Below are 20,334 nucleotides of genomic sequence, written 5' to 3' on the forward strand. Positions count from 1 at the left end.
TACTGTTATGAATGGAGTATCGGTGACAGGTGCGAATTGTCCCACACAGGAGTTCCCTGTGGCTGATATCGTCACACCGGCTAGACACATATTGACACAGCTCTGGGGCACATCAATCTCGTCCATTTATTCAACTGTCAATTATTTGTCGATTTGTGACTGTGAATAACAGAATAAGTTATGTTACCATAATTGACTGTCATCTATGGACTAAGCATGAAGTTGCTACATGTACATAAGATTTAGCTGCAAGCTAACGTGGTATTGAACTTCACATAAACCACCAGAGAATATGATAGTATTAACTGCACCATCAAGCTAATTTTTGTTCAGTATTTATAAATAGACCAATATAGATGAACTCTAGGTCTTAAATAGGTTCTGTGTGAGGAACTTGTTATCTTTAATACTTATAATTACAGAAGATTATGCGATGATAAATAGTACTCTTCAAAATCTAGGTCTTTCTTATAGTTTCATGTTCACTGTATTACTTAAATTATTACTTTAAGTTTTTAACAGAAAGCCCAAATTATGCTATTTTCCTTTTTTCCTTTAATGCTAATGAAGCAAATGTGCAGAAATGTGTAACTTCATTGACACAGAGTCACAGACAGAGCATTTATTAAAGTGTAGATACAAATGTTAGAATAAGTCTTAATGCAATATTTACCATAATCATGTACACAGGAAAATGAAATTCATGTAGGTCGTGTCACCTAGCCAGGAATTAATTTATGGTACTGCCCATCTTTTTGAATACTAATGATTCTGTACAAAATGTATGTACATTTTTTGGAAACTTTACGGATATCACAAGGATTGGGCTGGCCATCTTTGTTAACAGTACATAGAAGTTTTCAGTATAAAAAAAAAATATTTGTTAATCTTAATACAAAGTTATATTAAAAGCTGCATGTACAAAGTCTTTCAATATTCATAAATCATAATATACTCACTGCCATGCTTGTGCTTATTTTAAAACAATTGTTATTAAGTGCTGTCATGTTAGCAGTTCTTAATTATGCACATTTGATGATATTAAAATACTTTTTACTTGGTCGAAATGTCAAAATACTCAAGTCTAAATGAAATCATATTCTGCTGAATAATCTCCAGAAATGAGAAGTATTTTTTTATAATAAAATCCTGTATTATAATTAATTGTACATAGCATTAACATTTCCAGATGATAAATTACTCAAGACACAAATTAAATTACACAAGCAATTATGTTCTTGAATTAGTGCATTAATTTAAGTTTAATTAGATGTTTCCCTTATGGCTGATAATGCCTTTATTAATGATCACCGAATACATTTTATATCAGGTACATACACATTTCTATATACAACTGCTAATTTTATCCCCATGTAACAACACAACAGAATCAGCTCTATACCTGCGTTGGCCGAGTGGTTAAGATGCCCCGACATATAACCACGAGCCCTCTACCTCTGGGTTACAAGTTTGAATCCCATGTGGGGTAGTTGCCAGGTAATGACAGCTGGTTGGTGGTATTTCTCCGTTTATTCCGGTTTTCCTCCACCAGCTGGCAATAGCTTCATTTGTCTAATTTAAAAAACCCCACTGTTTATATGTAAGTTTATCCTAACTGATAAATGAAACAATTTATAGTATATTGGTTTTTCAACAAAGTCATGAAAATTATATCAACAGACAAAAAATTAGTGGCCAGCAACACAAAATCAGGGGGCCCGTCATGACTTTTAGGGGCCTCATGCTCTCGGTCTTACATTAGTATTGATGGTTGGACATCACTATTGAAGAAGTTGAAGAGTATCCATAAAAAGGCAGCATATGATACAGACTTTTCAATGGTTTTACATGTACTTTCAGTGTACCGTATATTTCATTGCATGTCATCCCTACATACAAACAGTAAATGGTGTATACATTTAGTACATTAATGGTAGACTACAATCAGATGAAAGCCTTTTTATAGTTATATATTCAGGTATACCAAAGGTGTGTACACTGTTTGATTTTGGTGAAGGAAGTCTTTGTAACGATTGATTCATTAAATATGTGATTTTCATATCACAGTTGTAAACTAGCTTATAGAATATTGACTTAGTAAGGTTATGTTATCGATTACTTAGATCTGACTTTTGTTATGCTATAGATTACTGGGATCTGACTTAGGTTATGTTATAGATTACTGGGATCTGATGTGCTATAGATTACTGGGATCTGACTTAGGTTATGTTATAGATTACTGAGATCTGACTTAGGTTATGCTATAGATTACTGGGATCTGACTTAGGTTATGTTATAGATCACTGAGATCTGACTTAGGTTATGTTATAGATTACTGAGATCTGACTGAGGTTATGCTATAGATTACTGGGATCTGACTTAGGTTATGCTATAGATTACTGGGATCTCAATGAGGTTATGCTATAGATTACTGGGATCTCAATGAGGTTATGCTATAGATTACTGGGATCTCAATGAGGTTATGCTATAGATTACTGGGATCTGACTTAAGTTATGCTATAGATTACTAGGATCTGACTTAGGTTATGTTATAGATTACTGAGATCTGACTTAGGTTATGTTATAGATTACTGGGATCTCACTGAGGTTATGCTATAGATTACTGGGATCTGACTTAGGTTATGTTATAGATTACTGGGATCTCACTGAGGTTATGCTATAGATTACTGAGATCTGACTTAGGTTATGTTATAGATTACTGGGATCTCACTGAGGTTATATGCTATAGATTACTGGGATCTGACTTAGGTTATGCTATAGATTACTAGGATCTGACTTAGGTTATGCTATAGATTACTGGGATCTGACTTAGGTTATGCTATAGATTACTGGGATCTGACTTAGGTTATGCTATAGATTACTGGGATCTAACTTAGGTTATGCTATAGATTACTAGGATCTGACTGGGATCTGACTTAGGTTATGCTATAGATTACTGGGATCTGACTTAGGTTATGCTATAGATTACTAGGATCTGACTTAGGTTATGCTATAGATTACTGGGATCTGACTTAGGTTATGCTATAGATTACTAGGATCTCACTGAGGTTATGCTATAGATTACTGGGATCTGACTTAGGTTATGTTATAGATTACTGGGATCTCACTGAGGTTATGCTATAGATTACTGAGATCTGACTTAGGTTATGTTATAGATTACTGGGATCTGACTTAGGTTATGCTATAGATTACTGGGATCTGACTTAGGTTATGCTATAGATTACTAGGATCTGACTTAGGTTATGCTATAGATTACTGGGATCTGACTTAGGTTATGCTATAGATTACTGGGATCTGACTTAGGTTATGCTATAGGCTACTATGATCACCTAAGAGAGTGTGTGAATTAATAAATGTCAGGTGTACACTAAAAAGAGTTTCTGATTTTAAGTGTTGGGTATCATGGATGTTTGACCCATTTATAATAATGTCAGGGGAACAGCTTTAGTCTTGTTGACAGCTGCCGTCATTTAACACCTTAGTATTCATATCATTACCTCATGTTTTAATGTGTTTTGCAGTTAATTGAATAAAATTCATATAATTCTTTTTTCACAGATGTAATATAAAATTTTAAATTAGAATTGAAGATTAATTGAACTTAGAATAATTGTTAAATTGTTTAATTTTGTCAACTGGTATTGTCTTTCCAGACATCATAATTGCAATTAATGACCAATTATTTTGTCAGCTAACATATATATATGATAATAAATATGTAATAACTTTTAGGCTACCAAATTCAGTCAACTTAATTGTTATCCGCAGTTAAAGAAAAGGTTTAACCCTGTTTCCTATACTTTGTGTTTTAAGTGTAATTGGATTTGACACCAACTACATGAGCATGTATTAGCTATAAAAGATATATTAAACAATAAGACTGAATACAGCACATTACATATTGATAAACCTTTAATGCGACAATAAAAAAAAACCTATCGCAGTTCATGAAATTGTTGGTGTATATTTGCATACCATTGTTTCCATATGTGACAATAGAAACCAATTAAGATTGTTTGATGTCTGTGAAACCTGATGTTTGTTGCTTTATATCTGTAGCTAAAGGGTGTGAGTCTCCTATAAGTAAAACATCTGTAGTGAATGGAGACTTGATAGTATCAATACCCCTTATCTCTGTTCAGCTATACATACTTGTGTTCACCTGTGTAGGTAGTCTGGTCAAAACTGGCCACATCAACACAAGATTTCCCTAGCACTCTCTCACTTTTCTTATTCATTGATAACACAGTGGCTGTGTTTACTTTCTGATGTATGTAGACTTGACCATTAATAACTTGGGAGTAAAACTTACAATGATTTATGTGTGATCCTGTAAGATATACAGCCTATAGCTATATACTAGTACTCTTGTCAATCATCCAGAAAAAATGAAAGGATAATGTTAAGGTCTCACTCTGATTCATAACACTGAACCATTTTGAATAATTAATTAACATTGATTATTTTACATTTCCAACTCAATTCCGAACCTGTTCTTATACATGTTTTGGTAATGTCCTTCATAGTTTCACCATGTTTATACCAGACTCCTACAGAATGGTAGCTAGTTATAGACAGACATAAAGGACACCATACAGTTGATAGATTGTGTGAATTAGTGGTGTGTTTAGGTGTAAATATATATGTGGTAAGCTGACAATGAATATCTGTATCAAGTTCTGAAGACAAAGAGAAGGTCAGCTGCTAGGTTAAGTAGTACATGTATTTAATGGCAGTAAAATAAGTCAGAGGATGACCTACATTTACACTGTTGTAGATCATTCTTACAGGAGTATTGTGTTTAATTAAACTCATCCTCCCAAGTGTTGTACCATCAATTAACATTGTTACAATCCTAATTAGTCTCCTGCTGCTGAAACTGGAGGTGACTATAGTGTTTTTTCGCGTCTGTCTTTCTGTCCGGATTACGTTTCTAGACGATAATTTGAGCAAAATTCAACCGATTTTGATCAAACTTCACACAATGGTAGCATATGGGCAAATACAGCATGGGATTGAACTTAGGGTCAAAAGGTCAAATGCAAAGGTCACTGTTACTAAAAATAGATTGTTTCACAGATTTAGTTTCAAAAAAAAAAAAAGTTGAGAATGCATCAACAGAATTTGTTCAAACTTCATAGAAGGGTAACATATAAGAAATACAGCTTGGGATTGGATTTGGGGTCAAAATGGTCAACTACAAAAGTCAATATTACTTAAAATAGATTGTTTCACAAATTTTAGTTTCCGGATGATAAGTTGAGAACACATCAACAGAATTTGTTGAAACTTCATACAAAGGTAACATAGAGGATTACATAGCTTGGGATTGAATTTGGGGTCAAAAGGTCACTGGTACTAAAAATATTTTGTTTTACAAACTTTTGTTTACGGAGGATAACTCGGGACAGAATTTGTTCAAACTTCATACAATGATAGCATAACTAAGCAATAATATACCTGGCCATAGATTAGAAAAATGTAATTGACGGCAGGGGACATGTGTTGCTTGCAACACTTACTGTCTGTAAACTTGTTCCTAATTGCTAAAACAATCTTATTTACAAACTAATGTTTACCAAGTAATTAAGAAAGTCACTCAAATGATGAGGAGACCGTAGCAGGGGTATCAGCCCTATAATATTGGCTGCTGTTCTTGTGCTTCAATTGAAAACTAAAAGTCTGTAACCAAATCTTAAATAATATTTTATTTATATATGTGGAAGGGCTGTGTTCATGGATGAATGGCTTTAACGGTAGAGACCATATATAGAACATTTTTGTTATGATTATTGATTAATAGATCAAACAACTGTATCCTGTGCTAGCTACATGTACTTTAGTGCACATGTATTATAGTCTGTATTAGAATGTTTGAGCACAGGACTTTTCTAGACATCACATCATATATTAATGTACTCATTTTCAGACATCTAGAATTGAGCATGTCAAATGTGTCCCCTATTGCTATAGTGCAACACTGGAATAGATTCAAGAAATTCAAAATTTAAGAAAAAAGCCCTTTTGAGGGAAAAAAAGAAAAGAAACAAATGTTCCAGGATCTCCACTTCCTTCTCTATAGTGATCATATCATGAGTCCATAGGATAGTTACATCCTTTCTCTATGCATTGATTCATGACATAGGCTTTAGAAAACTGTCTGGAAACTGTGTAATATATAGGATCTTGCAATGTAAATGAAGGCATGTAAATGGGAAACAAAAACCTCTGAGACTTGTGTCATAAAATCTCCTGTAATACAAAGACATACTTGTCATCACATACCTAAACCCAAATTTCAAAGAAAGGGTGTTGTCTGCCATTTTATCCTAATGTTATTGTTTCCTGACAACCAATGAGATGTGATCCAGGTCATATCACACTGGTCACTTATAAATATTATGTAGAACAAGTCACTGGATACCAGGCAGACTATGGGATATACAATGTTTTTAAGTGATTTGTTTTTGTCTACAATACACAGGATTCAGACACTGCACTTACCAGGGAGGGTTTTCAAAGTTATAAGTTTCAGTTTTTGGAATGTTTTGTTCCATTTTAGAATTTTTTACACAACAGGACAAATATATTTTTGTGACACACTATAAAAAGAATATATGTTTAATTGATCAGGTTCTCTCTGGTAAAATCTGGTTAACTTTATTAGTTGGAACTTTCACGGTTAGAGTACATCACTTTTGAATACCTATAAGTTCATGCATCAATGAAAATGCCATGTTTTATATAGATGAATGGATATTTCCATTGAAGTGTGACTAGGCACTGTAGATATACTATAGTTGGATCCTCCATCAATGACTAGGCCTGTTTGTCACCTTGATTAAGGCCTACATGTATAGTATTCCAAAATATGTACCAAACTCTGCTGTCTACTGCCGTGTGTCTGTTAGCAATGCTGACAGCTTTCTGTTAGAGAGTAGTTAAACAAATACTAACCTGAGTTAAATTGTAGGATGATATAGTACCACTAGTGACAGGTTGTATTACCAGTGCATTATAAATGTCAGTAGATATTTATCTGACAGAGCAAAATATCATAATCATGGTTGTCTAGGAAAAGGGACACCAAGAGCTTAATCAAGTTAGACAGCAGATTCATAGGTTTATTTCCTGTAATAGTAACAATACATGTTACTCTGGAATGGTAACATGTAAATATTAACATTTAAATAGAAACATAAAAAGTATTAACTTGTAAAATGTAAATTAGTATCATGTGTAAATAGGTAACATGTGTAAATAGGTAACATGTTTAAATAGGTAACATGTGTAAATAGGTAACATGTGTAAATAGGTAACATGTGTAAATAGGTAACATGTGTAAATAGGTAACATGTTTAAATAGGTAACATGTTTAAATAGGTAACATGTTTAAATGTTAGCATTTAAATAGTAACATGATAGTAACATGTAAATATTAATGTGTGTAGTATATTAACAATGTAATAAGAAACATAGTAGTAACATTTAAATAAATAGTAACATGATACTAACATGTTAATCAGTAACGTGTAATATATTAACAATGTAATTAGTAATGTGACAGTAACAATGTAATAAGTAATGTGACAGTAATATTTAAATACATAGTAACATTATAGTTACATATAAATAGTAACATGATAGTAACATATTGATAGTAACATGATAGTAACATATAAATAGTAATATGATAGTAACATATTGATAGTAACATGATAGTAACATATAAATAGTAACATGATAGTAACATATAAATAGTAACATGATAGTAACATATAAATAGTAACATGATAGTAACATATAAATAGTAACATGATAGTAACATATAAATAGTAATGTGTGTAGTATATTAACAATGTAATAAGAAACATAGTAGTAACATTTAAATAAATAGTAACATGATACTAACATGTTAATCAGTAACGTGTAATATATTAACAATGTAATTAGTAATGTGACAGTAACAATGTAATAAGTAATGTGACAGTAATATTTAAATACATAGTAACATTATAGTTACATATAAATAGTAACATTATAGTTACATATAAATAGTAACATGATAGTAACATATTGATAGTAACATGATACTAACATGTTAATCAGTAACATGTAATATATCAACAATGTAATTAGTAATGTGACAGTAATATTTAAATACTTAGTAACATTATAGTTACATATAAATAGTAACATGATAGTAACATATAAATAGTAACATGATAATTACATATAAATAGTAACATGATAGTGACATATAAATAGTAACATGATAGTAACATATAAATTGTAACATGATAGTAACATATAAATAGTAACATGATAGTAACATATAAATAGTAACATGATAGTTACATATAAATAGTAACATGATAGTAACATATAAACAGTAACATGATAGTTACATATAAACAGTAACATGATTGTTACATATAAATAGTAACATGATAGTAACATATAAATAGTAACATGATAATTACATATAAATAGCAACACAATAGTTACATATAAATTGTAACATGATAGTAACATATAAACAGTAACATGATAGTAACATATAAATAGTAACATGATAGTAACATATAAACAGTAACACAATAGTTACATATAAACAGTAACATGATAGTTACATATAAATAGTAACATGATAGTAACATATAAATAGTAACATGATAGTAACATATAAATAGTAACATGATAGTAACATATAAATAGTAACATGATAGTAACATATAAATTGTAACATGATAGTAACATATAAACAGTAACATGATAGTAACATATAAATAGTAACATGATAGTTACATATAAACAGTAACATGATAGTAACATATAAACAGTAACATGATAGTTACATATAAACAGTAACATGATAGTTACATATAAACAGTAACACAATAGTTACATATAAACAGTAACATGATAGTAAACATATACATATAAATAGTAACATGATAGTAACATATAAATAGTAACATGATAGTAACATATAAATAGTAACATGATATAGTAACAATAAATAGTAACATGATAGTAACATAAATTGTAACATGATAGTTTCATATAAACAGTAACATGATAGTAACATAAAAACAGTAACATGATAGTAACATATAAACAGTAACATGATAGTAACATATAAATAGTAACATGATAGTAACATATAAATAGTAACATGATAGTTTCATATAAACAGTAACATGATAGTAACATAAAAACAGTAACATGATAGTAACATATAAACAGTAACATGATAGTAACATATAAATAGTAACATGATAGTAACATATAAATAGTAACATGATAGTAACATATAAACAGTAACATGATAGTAACATATAAACAGTAACATGATAGTAACATATAAACAGTAACATGATAGTAACATATAAATAGTAACATGATAGTAACATATAAACAGTAACATGATAGTAACATAAAAACAGTAACATGATAGTAACATATAAACAGTAACATGATAGTTACATATAAATAGTAACATGATAGTAACATATAAATAGTAACATGATAGTAACATATAAACAGTAACATGATAGTAACATATAAACAGTAACATGATAGTAACATATAAACAGTAACATGATAGTTACATATAAACAGTAACATGATAGTAACATATATAAACAGTAACATGATAGTAACATATAAATAGTAACATGATAGTAACATATAAACAGTAACATGATAGTAACATATAAATTGTAACATGATAGTAACATATAAATAGTAACATGATAGTAACATATAAAACAGTAACATGATAGTTACATATAAATAGTAACATGATAGTTACATATAAACAGTAACATGATAGTAACATATAAATAGTAACATGATAGTAACATATAAATAGTAACATGATAGTAACATATAAATAGTAACATGATAGTAACATATAAATAGTAACATGATAGTAACATATAAATAGTAACATGATAGTTACATATAAATTGTAACACGATAGTAACACATAAATAGTAACATGATAGTAACATATAAATAGTAACATGATAGTAACATATAAATAGTAACATGATAGTAACATATAAATTGTAACATGATAGTAACATATAAACAGTAACATGATAGTAACATATAAATAGTAACATGATAGTTACATATAAACAGTAACATGATAGTAACATATAAACAGTAACATGATAGTTACATATAAACAGTAACATGATAGTTACATATAAACAGTAACACAATAGTTACATATAAACAGTAACATGATAGTTACATATAAATAGTAACATGATAGTAACATATAAATAGTAACATGATAGTAACATATAAATAGTAACATGATAGTTACATATAAACAGTAACACAATAGTTACATATAAACAGTAACATGATAGTTACATATAAATAGTAACATGATAGTAACATATAAATAGTAACATGATAGTAACATATAAATAGTAACATGATAGTAACATATAAATAGTAACATGATAGTAACATATAAATAGTAACATGATAGTAACATATAAATAGTAACATGATAGTTACATATAAACAGTAACATGATAGTAACATATAAACAGTAACATGATAGTAACATATAAATAGTAACATGATAGTAACATATAAATAGTAACATGATAGTAACACATAAATAGTAACATGATAGTAACACATAAATAGTAACATGATAGTAACATATAAATTGTAACATGATAGTAACATATAAACAGTAACATGATAGTAACATAAAAACAGTAACATGATAGTAACATATAAACAGTAACATGATAGTAACATATAAATAGTAACATGATAGTAACATATAAATAGTAACATGATAGTTTCATATAAACAGTAACATGATAGTAACATAAAAAACAGTAACATGATAGTAACATATAAACAGTAACATGATAGTAACATATAAATAGTAACATGATAGTAACATATAAACAGTAACATGATAGTTACATATAAACAGTAACATGATAGTAACATATATAAACAGTAACATGATAGTAACATATAAATAGTAACATGATAGTAACATATAAATAGTAACATGATAGTAACATAAAAACAGTAACATGATAGTAACATATAAACAGTAACATGATAGTAACATATAAATAGTAACATGATAGTAACATATAAATAGTAACATGATAGTAACATATAAACAGTAACATGATAGTAACATATAAATAGTAACATGATAGTAACATATAAACAGTAACATGATAGTAACATATAAATAGTAACATGATAGTAACATATAAATAGTAACATGATAGTAACATATAAATAGTAACATGATAGTAACATATAAATAGTAACATGATAGTAACATAAAAACAGTAACATGATAGTAACATATAAACAGTAACATGATAGTAACATATAAATAGTAACATGATAGTTACATATAAATAGTAACATGATAATTACATATAAATAGTAACATGATAGTAACACATAAATAGTAACATGATAGTTACATATAAATAGTAACATGATAGTTACATATAAACAGTAACATGATAGTAACACATAAATAGTAACATGATAGTAACATATAAGGAGTAATTTTTTAACAGAGAAAAATCATAAGTAAGGTAGTGACTATAGAATATAAGTAACATTAAAAGATATGTACTGCCTTGTCCCATATATATGTAGGAACTATTAAGATAGTAAAGGAAAATAAATTTTGTAATATTTCCAAGGGAAAGTAACACAATTAAGAACTTGTACAATTTTAGCATAAAATAATAACACATCATAAACGCTGAGGTATTATAAAACTACACGTTACTGAAGGAGAAAGATGTAATGGAATATTACAGTACATAATCATATGTGTTTATCATAGACGTACATACAATTTGTTTCAATATAATACATTACATAAATATACATTGTGATATATTGGTACATGTATATGTTGCAAATCACCATTTCAAACTTCAGAAATTATGCATTTTCTGAAATTTATAAATGACCAACACCTAATCCTAAAATTGTCAGATTTGCATAGCTGTCAAGTTTTTAGTGCCTATTACATGTTCAGCGTGACATAGGCTATACAAAATTAATTAAAGCTTGCGAGACTGACAGGACTCGTTTATCTTGATAGATGACTGTTAAGGTGCATTAACCGCTAATGTCACTCATACATCTCACAGACTTAGTTATCATCTGCTGGTAGTATCATAGAGTCTTTATAGCACAAAGTAGATTATGTGATAAAATCTCAATGAGAGGTGGGGCAAGGCAGGGTGGGGAGGGAACTGCAGGGTGGGGCAAAGTATATGGGGCAGGGTATGGTGGGGGCAGGACAAAACCTGGGATAAAAAACTCATCCCTACAGAAGCGTGTATGGAAGTCGAGATCCTGACGTGTCATGGGCGAGATGATATTTTCTATGAACTTGGTGTACTGTAAAAGGGTTTTACTAAAAGGCTTTGATATTGAACATGATTTATGTTTTACCTGTTATCCTTTGAAACATTTGTATGTATATTTTGACAGTTAAACAGAGATAAGTGATTAAATCCATTATAACTTTATTACTGTTGTGTACGCTCTTATATATTATACTTACATGATATCTATAGTTGATTGATTGCAGATAAATCTATTTTGATTTTAAAGCATTTATAATCAGAGTATATTTGATGTATAAGATAATGGTGTCTTTATTTCCTTGCCCTGGACCCCAGCTGTGGTTTACCACTAAACCTCTTAATCACCAAATGGAAACTTTTTTCCTCATCTAGATGGCAACCATATTACATAATATGAACATTAAAAAAAACATTTTATATACAGATGCAAATTCAGATTGGATAATTTTTTTGTATCATAAAAGTCAAGTAAAAGTGTTGAGAAGTTTAAAGCATGCACAGACAGTTAGAATGGTTACCACTATACAGAATAATGATCAATGATATAACGCCTGAATTTAATACTGTCTACCTGTTAACCCCACACACTAACGTTGTAGTAAGGGTTAAGGAAGTGGTTTATACATCACACCAAGTTTGACACCTGCTTCTATTTTAATTCTGCTTCTATTTTAATTGTCATCTCTATCAACCGGGAATAATCCAGGACAGAGATTCATGTAGAAATCCTTTATAGTACAGTCAATTTAGAGCCAGGATAGGTCAAATGCTCTGCTGTAAACCAAATGTCTTGCCTGAAATTTATTTCCACAAATTTCGTAATCAAAATAAATTTGCAAGAGTTTATCTCTGTGAATTATTATCTACCTCACTTCTATTGAATGGTACAGCCATGAAAGTAAATCTTGACAAATTTGTTTAAAATGGAAAGCATTATATTTAGTTGCCATAATTGAAAGATAGCTTACAATTCTTCAAGCTGTTTGAAATTTGGGTAAAAAAATGATATGACTTCCATATTATTTTGTAAATGTATGTTTTATAATTACTGCAGAAGTCCAGGGAAGTGCGAGATTTCGATGGCGTGTTTGATGACAGACAGAACCATGTTGAGATGGATATGGACCTCAGATCACCAGAAATACCCAAAAAGATCATACCACCAAGAATGGGTCGCCGAGAAGATCAGTCACCTGGTGAGGACCAGACTCTGGCTGATGGCCCTAATGACATAGACTGGCAGGATTTCGATGATAAGGCCTACATTGACAAGAAACGGTGTACCGCCGGGCAGGACTGTTATTCTGCTAACAAATTTAACCAACTGGCCAGTGACAACGTTAAAAGTAATCGTCATGTGATGGACACACGGCACGCCATGTAAGTCGTAAAACCTGATGTGACTGACTTCATTTGCACAGAGCACATGTCAGCCTGTACTAATACACACAACACAAGTATAAATCCTAATAGTAATAATAGTTACATGTCATTGCATGTTTACCATCAATCATCATGATGATGGAACCACATCGGGGTCTCTAAAACATATACACGGATCTTATTATATAGCCACCATGTCATATTAACATTGGGGTCTCTAAAACATATAACAGCCATCCTCACCATGTCGTATGATAACATAATGGTCTCTAAAACAAATACTCAATGATCTTATATACCCATACCAAACCATCTTCACCATATCTGACTTATTGTACCTTGTATGTACCAGAAGGTGTAAATCTACTGACCTGAAATCTTTTATCTTGTGTGTATGTGAATAGATCTTCTGACCTTTGACCTTTTATGTTTTATCTAGGTGTAAATTTACTGACCTTTGACCTTATAATATCTACGTTTCAATATGCTGACCTGTGACCTATTAACTTGTTTGTTGTAAACCAAGTAATCTGTCCTTGACATTTTTTTTTCTGCTGACCTCTGACCTTGGCTTGTATGCTGTATCTACCTGGTAGGTGTAAATCTGCTAACCTCTGACCTTGTATCTTATATTTAGATGTACATGTGTATGTCTTTGAACCTTTTATTTTGTATTTAGGTGTAAATCTGCGGAGTTCTCATCTGACCTTCCCGCTACATCCGTCATCATCACGTTCCACAATGAGGCCAGGTCCACCCTCATCCGTACTATCTTCAGGTAAGTAAACCTTTTCTCCTCATATATAGTTGTTGTTACAGTTGTTGGATCACACAACATACCAAAAACGGTGTCCATACATCATGCCCCACAATTGTGTGATTCCCAATACAGATTGCACATTTGGGAACATTGGGTTGATTGATATTACAAAATCACTAAACTGTGGCAATGGTTTACTGTTATTGAAGTACATAAAGAGAATTATTAGAACTAATGATGTATGTATAAGTTAACATGATATTTGTATCTTACATGAATATCTCAAGCTGCTACAAAGGAAATTAGAGTTTCACTATATAAGATGTATAAGATATATTTATGATCAAGATAGCTACCAGGCTTATCTAATGATAAGTCATTGAGTGATCCAGCATGTCAAGTCATAGCATTCTTTGATTAATTGAAGGGCCTCGAGATTAACAACAAATATCTTTGTTTGGTGTCCCCAACTACGGCGGCGTATTAGGGCCACTATATAATTTAATTTATCTTGTACGTACAAGTTAGTATCTTGTACGTACAAGTTAGTATCTTGTACGTACAAGATAGTATCTTGTACGTACAACTTAGTATCTTGTACGTACAAGATAGTATCTTGTACGTACAAGTTAGTATCTTGTACGTACAACTTAGTATCTTGTACGTACAAGATAGTATCTTGTACGTACAACATAGTATCTTGTACGTACAAGTTAGTATCTTGTACGTACAAGATAGTATCTTGTACGTACAAGTTAGTATCTTGTACGTACAAGTTACTATCTTGTACGTACAAGTTACTATCTTGTACGTACAACTTAGTATTTTGTACATACAAGTTGAGTTGAACTGCTGTTCATCACCGCAGAATTGAGTCACCCGCCTGATATTTTTCGTAATTAAAGATAGTCGGTCTAATTTGCATTGCTTCAAGTATGATCACAGGTTTATAAACTTATTTGACAATATTAAAAATATAGATATATATTAATGAGGACAATATCTTTTTCACAATCGTAATATGAAATTGCCGGATTATGAGTTGAAACTGTATAGTCACTTGCATTATTTTGAAACTGACACTGTATAGTTCCTTCCGAGGAAACTGTATAGTCGCTTGTTTTACCGCTATAACAAGATACATTTAGTGATAAAATGGATATGATACATCTCCGATGAATGATAAGTTTTATCTATTAAAAAGAGGAGCAAACAAATTCGTAATTTTCTTCAGTAATAAAAGTTAAATACTTCACACTTGTGCCATTATTGGAAAAGTTTGAGCATTTATTTTACTTCAGAATAGTAGTATTGAAAATAATTAACTGCCTCCGAAAACAATTTTAGGCATTATGCCCTAATTCGAATGATTTACTGATTGCACAGACAACAAAAGCAAAACAAATTATTTCATATATGTTTTTGTGTTTATTAGACATATATACACACATCAATTATTGTCAAAATGATGATCATAGTTAATACTCTGTTATAAACATTTACATCTATATGTTCGGAAACTTATCACAGCATTACAACTCCACAACATGTCGCAAGGTATTCTTTTTTCCCTTTGGCTTATACAAAGGGTACGTAATATACGTATAGCTTCATGCGATACCATGGTGACAGTAAATCAGCCACAGCCTTTAATACCGAGAGTTTCAACATTATACTATCTTGTACGTACAAGATAGTAACTTGTACGTACAAGATACTATCTTGTACGTACAAGATACTATCTTGTACGTACAAGATACTAAGTTGTACGTACAAGATAGTAAGTTGTACGTACAAGATACTAACTTGTACGTACAAGATACTAACTTGTACCTTGTACGTACAAGATACTAAGTTGTACGTACAAGATACTATCTTGTACGTACAAGATACTATCTTGTACGTACAAGATACTAACTTGTACGTACAAGATACTAACTTGTACGTACAAGATAAATTAAATTATATAGTGGCCCTAATACGCCGCCGTACCCCAACAACATTCTTGCAAATGTTAAAAAATAACCTGATAATCGGTTTAAATGACTTTTTTGAGTATGTTTTGAGACATGTTTTATTATTAGCTCACCTGGTCCGAAGGCTTATGGGATACCGCAGCGTCTGGCGTCCGTCGTCCGCCCGGGGGCCTGAGGGGCGGGGTCAAATGGGGTCAATTCGGCGATTTCCATAAACACAACTTCTTCTCTGAAACTAAGCAAGAGATAGCACTCATAATGGAATGGTAGTATCGTTATAGGGTGCGGATTCAAAATTGTACAAATGATGGGGCTGACCCCCCGGGGGGCCTGAGGGGCGGGGTCAAAAGGGGTCAATTTGGCTATTTCCATATAAACGACTTCTTCTCTGAAACCAAGCATTGGATAGCACCCATAATGCAATGGTATCATCCTTATAGGGTTGGGATTCAAAATTGTACAAATGATGGGGCTGACCTCCCGGGGGCCTGAGGGGAGGGGTCAAAAGGGGCCAATTTGGCTATTTCCATATAAACGACTTCTTCTCTGAAACTAAGCATGGGATAGCACCCATAATGCAATGGTAGCATCCTTATAGGGTGGGGATTCAAAATTGTGCAAATGATGGGGCTGACCCCCCGGGGGCCTGAGGGGCGGGGTCAAATGGGGTCAATTTGGCTATTTCCATAAACATGACTTCTTCTCTGAAACTAAGCAAGAGATAGCACTCATAATGCAATGGTAGTATCGTTATAGGGTGGGGATTCAAAATTGTACAAATGATGGGGCTGACCTCCCGGGGGGCCTGAGGGGCGAGGTCAAAAGGGGTCAATTTGGCTTTCCATATAAATGACTTCTTCTCTGCAACTAAGCGTGGTATAGCACCCATAATGCAATGGTAGCATCCTTATAGGGTGGGGATTCAAAATTGTGCAAATGATAGGGCTGACCCCCTGGGGACTTGAGGGGCGGGGTCAAATGGGGTCAATTCGGCAATTTCCATATAAATGACTTCTTCTCTGCAACTAAGCAAGAGATAGCACTCATAATGCAATGGTAGTATCGTTATAGGGTGGGGATTCAAAATTGTACAAATGATGGGGCTGACTCCCCGGGGGGCCTGAGGGGCGGGGTCAAAAGGGGTCAATTTGGCTATTTCCATATAAACGACTTCTTCTCTGAAACCAAGCATTGGATAGCACCCATAATGCAATGGTAGCATCCTTATAGGGTTGGGATTCAAAATTGTACAAATGATGGGGCTGACCTCCCGGGGGCCTGAGGGGAGGGGTCAAAAGGGGCCAATTTGGCTATTTCCATATAAACGACTTCTTCTCTGAAACTAAGCAAGAGATAGCACCCATAATGCAATGGTAGCATCCTTATAGGGTGGGGATTCAAAATTGTGCAAAAGATAGGGCTGACCCCCCCGGGGGCTTAAGGGGCGGGGTCAAAAGGGGTCAATTTGGCTTTTTCCATATAAATGACTTCTTCTCTGCAACTAAGCGTGGTATAGCACCCATAATGCAATGGTAGCATCCTTATAGGGTGGGGATTCCAAATTGTGCAAATGATAGGGTTGACCCTCGGGGGCCTGAGGGGCGGGATCAAAAGTGGTCAATTTCCATATAAATGACTTTTTCTCTGCAACTTAACATGGGATTACGTTCATAATGCAATGGTTACATCCTAATAGGGTTTGGATTCAAAATTTTGCAAATGATGGGGCTGACCCCCCGGGGGCCTGAAGGGTGGGGTCAAAAGGGGTTGATTTAGCTATTTCCATATAAACGACTTCTTCTCTGCAACTAAGAATGGAAGAGCACTTAAAATGCAATGGTAGCATCCTTATAGGGTTGGGATTTGAAATTGTACAAATGATAGGGCTGACGACCGGGGCCTTAGACGGCAATAGATGCGAGATCAAAAAGGTCAATTAGGCTGCTACTTTCATATAAATTACTTTGTCTCTGAACCTATGTATTGGATAGCATATTTGTATGGTATCAATAGCATCATTGTATGGTTGTGATTCAAAATTAAACTTTGGGAGTCAATTTTGCTTATTTTTAGACCACCATCATTAGATGGTGGGCTATTCCAATCGCCTTTCGTCCATGGTCCGTGGTCCGTGGTCCGTCTGTCCTTCCGTCCGTCCGTCCGTCCGTCTGTCCTTCCGTCCGTCCGTCCGTTAACAATTCTTGTTACCGCTATTTCTCAGGAAGTGCTGAAGGGATTTTTCTCAAATTTCATATACAGGTTCCCCTAGGACCCTAGTTGTGCATATTGCATTTTGGGACCGATCGGTCTACAAGATGGCTGACAGGCGGCCATCTTGGATTTTGATAGTTAAAGTTTGTTACCGCTATTTCTCAAAAAGTACTGAAGGGATCTTTCTCAAATTTCATATACAGGTTCCTCTAGGACCCTAGTTGTGCATATTGCATTTTGGGACCGATTGGTGAACAAGATGGCCGAAAGACGGCCATCTTGGATTTTGATAGTTAAAGTTTGTTACCGCTATTTCTCAAAAAGTACTGAAGGGATCTTTCTCAAATTTCATATATAGATTCCCCTAGGACCCTAGTTGTGCATAGTACCTTTTAGGACTGATGCATAATGCCTTTCGGGACTGATCGGTAAACAAGATGGCCAACTGGCTGCCATCTTAGATTTCATTGTTGAAGTTTGTTACCACTTTTTCTTAGAAAGTACTATAGCGATCTGTCTCAAATTTTATATGTAGTGTGTTTGAAAAAGTTTGAAAAGCAGGGAAAAGATCCCTCTTTCCATTGTCAGACATAGATCATTTTTAGGTGGGCGCCAAGATCCCTCTGGGGTCTCTTGTTCTAATTGTCAGAGTCTTGTGATAATTACTAACAAAAAACCAGGTGAGCGATACAGGCCCTCTGGGCCTCTTGTTTTCATTCAAAGTTATTGATGAATTTAACTTTACTAAAATGAATATGTAGTAATACTAGTAACCACAATATATATATATTGTGAGCAATTTCGAAAAAACATTCCAAATCATTTTGTATCAGTTTCATAATTATAAGCTCACCTTGCCTAAAGGACTGATGATCATGAGCATTGTCCGTCATTTGTCAACTATCACTTAAAAATACTACTAGTCATAAAGTTATGAATACATTCTAACCAAATGTGGTTTGAAACATCCTGGGTAGAAGGAGTGATTTTGAACAGACACAGTCCTCTTGGGAGAGGAGAGATGGGGCCAAATAGGGTTAATAAAGGTAAAGTAAGGTACTAGTCTAACATGTTACTTTGTGAGATATTCCACAACTATAACAAAATTTTCATTAAGAGATAGAAAAAGTGTACGAGTGTGGATGAAATCAGAATACCAGTTTACTTTGACAATACAATATTTTCAGTGTGGATAGGATAGGATTACTGTTTACCAAGTTCACCAAACCTCTGTTATAATTGTAATTGCCGAAAGCTTGTCACAAAGTGATCATCATTATGCATATGTTGTATTTCAGTGTTTTCCACAAAAGTCCTGCTCGCCTGATCACGGAGATTATACTGGTGGACGACTTCAGTGATGATAGTAAGTAAGGTTTTATCTATAGTGGAGATGAATTTGTGGAAATTATTCAGTTTTGTTAATTATTTCTATCATCATGTAGATTATCTGGAGGAGACCTAATACATGTAATCTAAGACAAGTTTATGGTATGTAGACTGATGGAAATGTCCTTGATACAGCATCTGATGTAATCACTATATAAGTTTATGTAGACAGATGGAAATGTCATTGATA

At 32.7% G+C, this 20,334-nt stretch overlaps 1 protein-coding gene across 1 annotated transcript in view; it reads left to right on the top strand.

Moving 5' to 3' along the window:
- LOC138319254 (polypeptide N-acetylgalactosaminyltransferase-like) overlaps positions 1-20,334 on the top strand; it is a 42,778-nt gene that overhangs the window by 225 nt on the left and 22,219 nt on the right. Inside the window, exons 2-4 of the mRNA XM_069262278.1 lie at positions 13,480-13,805; positions 14,488-14,586; positions 20,054-20,121. Of these exons, the coding sequence (XP_069118379.1) occupies positions 13,480-13,805; positions 14,488-14,586; positions 20,054-20,121 (493 nt within the window). The remainder of the gene's footprint in view (positions 1-13,479; positions 13,806-14,487; positions 14,587-20,053; positions 20,122-20,334) is intronic.

This window comes from Argopecten irradians, chromosome 3, assembly GCF_041381155.1.
Source record: "Argopecten irradians isolate NY chromosome 3, Ai_NY, whole genome shotgun sequence".
Taxonomy (NCBI): domain Eukaryota; kingdom Metazoa; phylum Mollusca; class Bivalvia; order Pectinida; family Pectinidae; genus Argopecten; species Argopecten irradians.